Raw genomic sequence first — 10,488 nt, 5'->3', positions numbered from 1 at the left:
ATGTCACATACCAGGAGATGAACGAGGGAACCCACTGTTTTTTGTTCTGCTGATTCTTGACTGTGTGCTATCACTTTGATATTTAAACATTAAGCAAAACAAGGTCATATTTATATTTTCCTTTCCTGTTCAGGATCACACATTGTTTTTAAATGTAGCTACAAAATACAGAATTTTTTGCTTCTCACAAAGGAATAAACACACACTGAAACACTCTAAAAGGTCTTTGCCCAAGCATCTTGGGTTCAGGAGTACTGGAAGTATCCTTAAAGAAATGTAAATTTATAGATTTCCACGTGTACAATTTTCTATTCTCAAAGAATTGCTCAACTTGGCAGAATCAGTATATACTGCAACTTTCCCCAGACATTTTACAATTTTAGAAATGGTCTTTTCTGGAATATGAACAAGTAAAAGCATTAAAATGTATTTCAAATAAATGGCTTTGGCATCAGTAAAGACCATTACTATATCAATTTTCTGCACAGTAAGAATGAGCAGAATAGAAACCACACTTTAGGAGCGTGCTTTCACTGGATAACTGCATTTTCTTTTACAGGTAATAAATCACATTTCCCAAGTAGATACTAGATGACTTTATTGGATACCATATATTTAATATAACCTACAAATATGAAATCTTAAGAACCATACAGTACATAAAAGAAAAGAGAAAATGGTCATTTTTCCACTGTAAAAAACAAAAACCAAAGTTTGGATTTTTACAAAACAATGTACAGGGTTTCACATGGTAGCCTTTGTTCGTGCAATGATTTCATTCACAAAACTATTATTTTTGGCTAGCACTTCAGCCTTCAAGTGTTTTAGCTTGGTTTTAATATCTTCCTCGGACATCTCAGTTACTGGTAGTGCTTTAACCTTAGAAATAAAGTCCTGGATTATTTTTTCACCTTCCTGAAAGAAAAAGGGAGCATGCATTTCAGTTGGATTCCATAATGCCTTTAAAACCCTTCCAACATCCTCCATCAAAGTAATATTCTAACACTTTCACAAAACCACAGGAATACTTTTTAAAAAATATGCAAGAAATCCATCGCTTTCATGTGTCATCTCCTATCTGACAAGTAATATGGGTAAATATACCAATTGAGTGACTTGGCAAAGCAGCTGAACAAACTGATAACTTAAGGCCAGACTAATTAATAATTCTCTCTCTCAACCGTGTCAGGTGTATATTTCTGTATATTCTCCATTAAACCTCCTCCCACCCCAATTATTCCGTTACTTAAATGCTAAACAAAGCTCTCAGGCACCACACTGTTTGAAGAGGAAGATCTTTATTGGATGAATATGGCCACAGCATAGGTGAACATTACATAATTAATTCAAACATTAAACATATTCTCCTAAACCCATAGGCTGACCACACCCATACCTGACTTGTAGCTAGTATCATGCTAATACAATATTCTGCTGTTGGGGATGCTGTGCCGTCAAAGGCTCTCCCCTCTGATGCTCGTGAACGTCATTCTTTGCTTACCGGGTCAAAGATCTCTGCAGAGTGATGATGTCCTGCTCCATAGCAAGAGCAGGACAATTTTTTTTTTTTTTTTTTTTTTAACAGCACTGCTGGCCAAGCTCCCACCCCCAAAACCTCTTTGAAGGAAAAAACTCAAGGAGATTCTTGGTGCAGCCCTCCACCTTAAAAGACATGGCCTCTTCACCCCTCACTCAATCCTAACCCTCTGACTCACCCAGTACCTAACTGGTCCCCCTCTTAGCAGCTCTGGGATTGTAGTACACTGTGATCCTGGACATTTCCAGTATTGCTCTGGCAGCAGCACTGGAAGCATAAGATATCAAAAGCTGGCCAGTTAGGTTGAAATTTAACCAGATATTTTAATCAGGGATATTCAGCATAATGTTTATCTCGCTGAATATCCAGGGCAACTTTAGCCAGGTGACTTGTCCACCGGCAGTTTTTCTGATCATCCTCCTCATTCCTACGGACATAAAATGGGAAAATGGCCTTAGTAATCTGACCCAAAGATTTTGTTAAATATTACTTGTTTATTTTTTTGTCATTATGTTTGAAATACGAATTTCATCACTAGACCAGTCATCCTTTTGCCACCTTTCCATAACTAATTCACAACATTCAGACTCCAAAGATAATAGATTTAAGGATTTTAAATATTAACTCTAATGAAAGAGCACAGAGTCACATAATCCAAAATATTTTAGCTGCTCTCTGATGGCCCTGGCCTGCGCATGCCCCCAATACCACAGAACAATTCTGCAGGCCGAATAAACTCCTTCAACATCCTTGCTGGAATTTTTGGTTCTTTTGTCTATTTGGAATGAGTACCACATCAACACCTGGTAGGCACTTTGATGCTTTCTAGGATGTAGAATACGGTTCACGTTGTTTTTTTGTCTACAGAATTATCACAAGCAAGGTGATTAAACAATATCCTTTATGCGCATGTAATAGTACGTCATCAACTGGAAACAGGCCACTCAAGACAAATGATACATATTCGAGAATGCAAAATCTTATATGTAAAATAGCCCATCTCCATGCTAACAAACCTCTTTTTCCAGGTAGCGTTTCTTGGCAGTTGATCCTTCGTCAAATTCTTCCATTTTTCCAATATTTTGAAATTCCTCCAATTCCATTGCTTTCAACTTAGCATTCTGAATAACATGTTTAGGGAAATTAGCAAGCTCTGCTACATGTATCCCAAAACTCTGATCACAAACACCTGAAGGAAAATATTGATCATTAATTGCAAGAGGAAGAAGATAGCTTCATCTTTATTTATACAGACTTACTGCTTAAAAAGGATAAAACAAAGAATAGACTTTATTCTATTAGAAGCAGCACTTTAGATTTAATTTACCCAATTAGAGACTGAAAAGGAGATTGTGGTGAATAGCTACATGGGAGAGCTGGAAAAAAAATAATTTGTACTGAGAATACTCAGAATATGGCTTCCATGCAAACTAAGGGCAAAAAACCCCAAAAATGTCTGCCCACACTTCAAGCTCTATATCTCTTGAATTGTATACTAAAATACTTTTTCCCCTCAGCTCCACAGGAATCAATGGGGAAAACCCCAACTCTCATTCTTACCAAATCCTGCTGAGTACCTTCACATGGCAACCTTGTTGTATAACAAACCAAATCTCAACAAGGCAATCACTACCTCTGAAGTATGAAAGGAAGGAAGAAAAAAAAATTCATACTGGCTGCCCGTTGCCCAGGGTAAAAAAATTATCCATCCCTTAGCTTCATCACTAGGGCTAATGATGGTGGCAATGACAGTGCATATCCTTCAGGGGAAGACAATGCCGTTGATGCATTTACAGGCCAGGTTGAATCTGTTCATAGACCCACTGCAGCAGGAGACTGTGCATTTTATTATTTATTTATTTTTATTTATAGATCACAGAAGTTAATGTAGAGATTAAGAGAACTTAAGATCTTTAATTGGAAAAATCAAAGCAAAGAAGTATATAAGCAATATCATCTTAAAACCACTGAGGGCTCATGTAGAAAGTGAAACAGAAGGGGAAAAAGGATGGTATACATCCCAGAGTTCTGAAGGAACTAAAAAATGAAATTTCAGATCTATTAGTTAAAATTTGTAACCTATCATTACAATTATCCATTGTACCTGAAGACTGGAGGGTGGCCAATGTAACCCCAATATTTAAAAAGGGCTCCAGGGGCAATCCAGGAAACTATAGACCAATTAGTCTGACTTCAGTGCCGGGAAAAATAGTGGAAAGTGTTTTAAAGATCAAAATCACAGAACATATAGAAAGACATCATTTAGTGGAACAAAGTCAGCATGGCTTTACTCAAGGCAAGTCTTGCCTCACAAATCTGCTTCACTTTTTTGAAGGGGGTTAATAATCATTTAGCTATAGGTGAACCGGTTGATGTAGTGTATTTGGCTTTTCAGAAGGCATTTGACAAAGTTTCTCATGAGAGGCTTCTAAGAACAGTAAAAAGTCATGGGATAGGTGGCAATGTCCTTTTGTAGATTACAAACTTATTAAAAGATAGGAAACGGAGAGAAGGATTAAATGGACAATTTTCTCAGTGGAAAAATGTAAACAGTGGAGTGCCTCAAGGATCTGTACTAGGACCCATGCTTTTCAATATATTTATAAATGATCTGGAAAGGAATACGAGTGAGGTAATAAAATTTGTAGATGATACAAAATTATTCAGAGTAGTTAAATCACAAGCGGATTGTGATAAATTGCAGGAGGACCTTGTGAGACTGGAAAATTGGGCATCTAAATGGCAGATGAAATTTAATGTGCATAAGTGCAAGTTGATGCATATAGGGAAAAATAACCCATGCTATAGTTACATGATGTTAGGTTCCATATTAGGAGCTACCACCCAGGAAAGAGATCTAGGCGTCATAATGGATAATACTTTGAAATCGTCAGCTCAGTGTGTTGCAGCAGTCAGAATGTTAGGAATTATTAGGAAGGGAATGGTGAATAAAATGGAGGATGTCATAATGCCTCTGTATCGCTCCATGGTGAGACCACACTTTGAATACTGTGTGCAATACTGGTTGCCTCATCTCAAGAAAGATATTGTTGTGATGGAGAGGGTACAGAGAAGGGTGACCAAAATGATAAAGGGGATGGAACTGCTCCCCTATGAGGAAAGACTAAAGAGGTTAGGGATGTTCAGCTTGGAGAAGAGACGGCTGGGGGGGGGGGGGGGGGTGTTATGATAGAGGTCTTTAAAATCATGAGAGGTCAAGAAAGAGTAAATGGAATCGGTTGTTTACTCTTTCAGATAATAGAAAGACTAGGGGGCATTCCATGAAGTTAGCATGTGGCACATTTAAAAGTAATCAGAGAAAATTCTTTTTCACTCAACGCACAATTAAACTCTGGAATTTGTTACCAGGGGATGTGGTTAGTGTAGCCGGGTTTAAAAAAGGTTTGGATAAGTTCTTGCAGGAGAAATCCATTACCTATTAATCAAATTGACTTACAAAACAGCCACTGCTGGGGGGGGGGGGGCAAGATGACTGACCACTGAGAAGCATGCCGCAAAGCTCCTTAGTGATATTGCCTTTTTTCTCTTTTTTCTGTGCTGCTATGCCTCACACCAAGCAAAAAGCAAAATTACGGGAGAACATCACTTTCCCCTTTACCTGTTTAGGAGCAGCAGCCAAACATTGAGGTGTTTTTCGACGCAATGCCAGTTCGACCTCCCGGAGCGATGGCCACTGTGGAGGGGGCCGTCTGGCAGAGTCCCCTTCCACTGGCCCACAAAATCTCTTTGAGCCCGGGAGCCCCGGAGATACCATCTCCCCCTAGGATGGAAGCGTCCGCTTCTCGTGGATTCCTGGGTGATCTCCAGGGGACACTGTCTGGAGTCAAACCACGGTAGGAGACCGCAGGGAGAGCGGAGACTTCGAGCACCGTGAAAGCAGTGGAACAGGCAGTGGAGAAGCCCTCAATGAGAGAGGGCCCTGCCGGCTCCATTTTCGAATCTGCAGGAGTGGAACAGACTCTGACCTCAAAGCAAGTTGAGACAGACCCTTGGACGGCTGGAGAGGGAACAAATGTGTAGGTTGGCATTTCAAAAATATCTAAACCAGGCAATATTTCTTTAGAATCCCTCTGGAATGATTTGGTTAGCTTAGATTCTTCTATTTCCTCATTAGCCTCTTTAGTTAGGGAAACAAATAGCTCAGTGAAACAGAACTCTGTTGAATTGATGTTACAAGGAAATAAGATTGGGAAAATGGAAAAAGTTCAAGATCAGCTGGTTCAATCTGAGATAATAAACTCAAAGAAGAAAGAGAATATTGAGAACAGTTTACATTCTTTAAATTTGAGAATAAACTTTCCCATTATAAAACAATTATTCCATTGGAATTTGTTTAGGAATTACTTATCTCAGATTTTGAAGATTTTTGAAACCACTATGCCGGTTATAATTAAGGCTTATATGGAATCTAAACCACAGCTAGAAGGATCTCAAGAAAATTTAAGCTCTGGAGCATCGTTGGATTGAACAGATTTCTTACAATCATCACAGGATCTTGAAATTTCATACAGAGGGACACTTTGTCAAATATGCATTTCGTATGGACAGAGATAACGTTTTGCGTCTTTTTCTTCTTAACTGATCTCTCTTGTTTTATAAAGAAAGGATTTGGATATATCCTGATTTAACAAGGGTAACTCAAATTAGAAGGAAACATTTTCTAGCATTGCGTGCTGAGATACAAGCTAAGGAAGGACCTTTCCAGCTTCGATACCAATGTAAATGCTTGGTCAGATATAGAAACAGTAATTATATATTTTTTTAACTTTCTCAACGACGCATGTTGTTAGACTCTCCAGAGGGTTAACCGGTAAATGAATGGAAACTGGTGGTTCTCATTGTTTCTTATTATTGTATTTCTTGAACTCTGCTCATTATTGTAAACCCCCCCCCCCCCTTTTTTTTTTTCTTTTTAATATTTGAGGTTGCATGAACATTTCCGGAATGTAACTATATAGGTTTTTCTTCTGTTAGTTTTTAATTGTACAACCTATTGCATAACAAAGTGTTCCTTGTGATAATTATTGAAATGCATAAAAAGAAAAAAAAAAAAAGAATAGCCACTGCTATTATTAGCATCAGTAGCATGGGATATACTTAGCTTTTGGGTACTTGTCAGATACTTGTAGCCTGGATTGGCCACTGTTGGAAACAGGATGCTGGGCTTGATGGACCCTTGGTCTGACCCAGTATGGCATATCTTATGTTCTTAAGGAGATCTTAAGGAAAAGAACATGAGAAGGGGCCGGAAAAGCCAAGGAACCCAACAAGACAAGTGCTGAAACAGCCAGAGCAAGGAGAGGAGGTGGTGGCTGAGCACCTGGTCTACGTGGAGATAAATACATATGCAGGGGTCCAGGAGAAGGCAAGACCACTAAGTTAAACCTAACACACAAAGTATAAAAGTATAATTAAAGGGGATGGGGCCATGAAATTAAACTCCAAGGGGAAGACTCAGGAACAATGTCAGGAAATATTTCTTCATGAAAAGGATGATGAATGCATTGAATGCCCTCTTGGACGAGGTGATGAAGATAAGAACTGTAATGGAATTCAAAAGGGCATGGGAAAAACACAGAGTATCCCTAGTGGCTAGAAAATGGAAATTAATAAATGGAATAGCTTATGTTATGGGCCGTCCTAAAAAAAGATGATGGTGCATCCATTTTTACTGGAGTGGTTAACAGGCTTCTGACTCAAAACGGAAGAAGACAGATATCTGGTCGAAGACATCCAAAAGGTGGGAAAGAAGGGAGAAGTGCTGATTGTTGGAGATTTTAATCTGCTGGACATAGACTGGAGAATCCCTTCTGCAGAATCTACCAGTAGTAGAGAGATAGTGGATGCCCTGCAAGGGGCTCTGTTGAAATAGTAATGGAACCCATAAGGGAAGGATTTTTTTTTTCTCAACCTAGTACTCACTAATGGGGATAATGTTGCTAATATCCATGTGGGTGCCCACCAGAGCACCAGTGATCAAACGATACAGAGAGGTCACACGAAGACCCCAGTTTTGAATTTAAAAAATATGAACTTTGTTGAAATGGAAACATACCTGGAGATAGAGCTAGAAGACTGAGAAAAATTGAGAGAGGTGGAACAATAGTGGGACAAACTAAAAGGAACAATTACAAAGGCAACAAATCTATATGTTAGAAAAGTAAACAAAACTAAGAGAAATAAGAAACTGATCTGGTTCTCAAAAGGTGGTGGCTGAAAAAATAAAGGCAAAAAGAACTGCATTCAAGAAATATAAAGAATCCCAAAATGAGGAACACAGGGAAGAATATCTGGTGAAACAGACACACAGAAATCAAGAAAGCAAAAAGTCAGGTGGAAGAAAGGTTTGCCAAAGAGGTAAATCGAGGTGACAAAATATTTTTCAGATATATCAGAGAAAGGTCCCAAGTGGTATAGTGAAAATGAAAGTGACAAAGTTAGCTGAAAGAGTAAACAAATTCTTCAGTTCAGTGTTCACTAAAGACCACCCTGGAAAATGGCCTGTCACTAGTTGACAAGACTGTGGATGGGGTGGATTACATGAAACTCAGTTTACAGAAGAAAATATATGGGAAGGGCTAGGAAAACTGAAAGTGGACAAGGCCATGGGGCCGGATCAGGCACATCCCAGGATACTGAGCAAGCTCAGAGATGTGCTCACAGGTCCACTGAAAGATCTGTTCAATAGATCCCTGGAAATGAATGGTGCCACGAGACTGGAGGAGAGCAGTGGTGGTCACGCTTAACAAGAGGGGGAACAGAGAGGAAGTTGGAAACTATACGCTGGTTAGCCTCATCTTGGCAGTGTGAAAATTAATGGGGAGACTGTTGAAGGAAAGGATAGTGAACTATCTACATCCAGTGGGTTGCTTGACCCGAGGCAGCAAGAATTCACTAGGGAAAAGTCCTGTCAGACAAATCTGTCTGATTGTTTTGATTGGGTGACTACAGAATTGGAACAGGGAAGAGTGCTTGATGTGAATTACTTGGATTTTAGTAAATCTTTTGATACAGTCCCGGATAGGAGACTCATGAATAAAATGAGAAGCTTGGGAGTGGGTCTTAAGGTAGTAGCGTGGATTGCAAACTGGTTGACTGACAGGAGACAGTGTGTAATGGTAAATGGAACCTACTCTGAAGAAAGAATGGTATTAAGTGGAGTGCCACAGGGATCGGTTTTGGGACTGGTTCTGTTCAATATCTTTGAAAGCAACATTGCAGAAGGGATAGAAGGTAAAGTTTGTCTATTTGCGGATTAAACCAAGATCTGCAACAGAGAAGACAGCCTGAAGGAGTACAGAAAATGAAAAGTGATTTAAGAAAGCTTGAAGACTGGTTGAGGATTTGGCAGCTGGGATTCAATGCCAAGAAGTGCAGAGCCATGCATCTGGGGTGTGGTAATCCAAAAGAGCTGTATTTGATGGGCGGTGAAAGACTAATGCGCACGGACTGGGAGAGGGACCTTGGTGTGATAGTGTCTGGTGATCTGAAGGCCCAGAGCTGCGCGGCTTCCTGGCAGAGCAGATAAGGGCCTGTACGTCACTGTTTGTTCGAGTACCACATTGCCACTATGTTGTCTGTCTGTATCAACAAAGTTTTGTGTGAGAGGCAGTGTTTGAAGGCATAAAGGACATAACCATGGCTCGAAGCTCCAGGAAGTTGATCTGAGACTTTTTATGGAGTGGAGTAGACACATTTTGGGTTTGGAGGGTGTGGATTCGAGCTCTCCAACCCAAGTTGGATGCCACCATGGCCAAGATCATCTGAGGATTTGGTACTGGATTGGTGATATGGAACAGGGACGAAAGCGGTTGAACGGCTTAGAGCCACTGAAATTTGAGTTTTTCTCATGGCTAGTCTGGCCATAGGAGTGACGAGGATAGTGGAAACCCTGTGGCCCAGCAATGAAAGAATTGATGGGCTGAGGCTATGTTGCATGCATGCAGAGATGTGGACAATTTGATAGGATGTCTGCACAGTTGTTGGGCAGGAAGGCCGTTGCATCTGTTGTGCCCAGAACTGCTCCATATGGGATTTATGGTAGTTGATCAGAAATCCCAGCCAAATGTAGTAGATTTATAGTGAGTCTTAGAGAATTTAGAGCTCCTTGCTTGGATTAACTCCTTATTAGGCAGTCATCCAGGTAAGGAAAGGCGTGAATGCTGTTCTTTGTAGATGAGCGGCAGTCACTGCTAGGCATTTGGTGAAATACACAAGTTGTTTAAACTAGTTTGAACGGCAGAACTTGGTATTGAAAATGTTGACGACTCACTATGAAGCGTACAGAAAGTCCAGTGAATAGAGGCAACCCACTTGTTGTAGTAAGGGAAGCATGGTGCTGAGAGACACCATTCTGAACTTTTCTTTCTGAAGAAATTTGTTGAGATTTCTGAGGTCCAGGATGGGCGGAGGTAGCCTGCTTTCTGTTGAAAGTAGGAAATAGCGGGATTAAAATCCTCTGCCTTGTTGCGTCCGGGGAACGGTATCCTGAGCCCTGGTCCTCAGTGGGATGTCCGCTCTGTTACCTGGCAAGCTTGAAAAATCCAGGAGCCTGCCCGACCGGCGGAACTGGTGTGATTTGGATATCAGTTGGTCTCACGCGGGAGAGTGAGCTGTAAAAGGTCCTTCTAGTATCCCTCTCTGCTGTGCAAAAAACGTAGAGAGCTGTCGCAAGGTCTTGCGGTGGTCTTGCAATTGAGGAACTGTCTGCTGGACCTTGTGCATGAAGAGAATACCTGCGGTGCATGGCAGATCAGCTAGTTTATCTTGGACTTCGGGCCGTAAATCAGAGGCCGGAAGCCAGGTTACTATCTAATATGGAGTCCTGTTGCTGGCAACAGGAGGATGTTTCGAAGCAATCCCATGTTGCTGGAATCTCATGTTGATGGCAGAGAAGTTCCCTTGGTGTTGTGTCAAACATAGCTGGTAAA

The 10,488-nt window shown here is 40.5% G+C and overlaps 1 protein-coding gene across 1 annotated transcript in view; it reads right to left on the bottom strand.

Moving 5' to 3' along the window:
• Positions 1–581: 581 nt before the first annotated feature.
• Positions 582–10,488, bottom strand: part of MSH2 (mutS homolog 2) — a 231,687-nt gene continuing 221,780 nt past the window's right edge. The window contains exons 15-16 of the mRNA XM_029593377.1: positions 2,554–2,726; positions 582–915 (exon numbers count right to left, since the gene is read on the bottom strand). Coding sequence (XP_029449237.1) covers positions 745–915; positions 2,554–2,726 — 344 coding nt within the window. The 3' untranslated portion in view covers positions 582–744. The remainder of the gene's footprint in view (positions 916–2,553; positions 2,727–10,488) is intronic.

Source organism: Rhinatrema bivittatum, chromosome 3, assembly GCF_901001135.1.
Source record: "Rhinatrema bivittatum chromosome 3, aRhiBiv1.1, whole genome shotgun sequence".
Taxonomy (NCBI): Eukaryota; Metazoa; Chordata; class Amphibia; order Gymnophiona; family Rhinatrematidae; genus Rhinatrema; species Rhinatrema bivittatum.
This window is presented reverse-complemented; position numbering and strand designations above follow the sequence as displayed.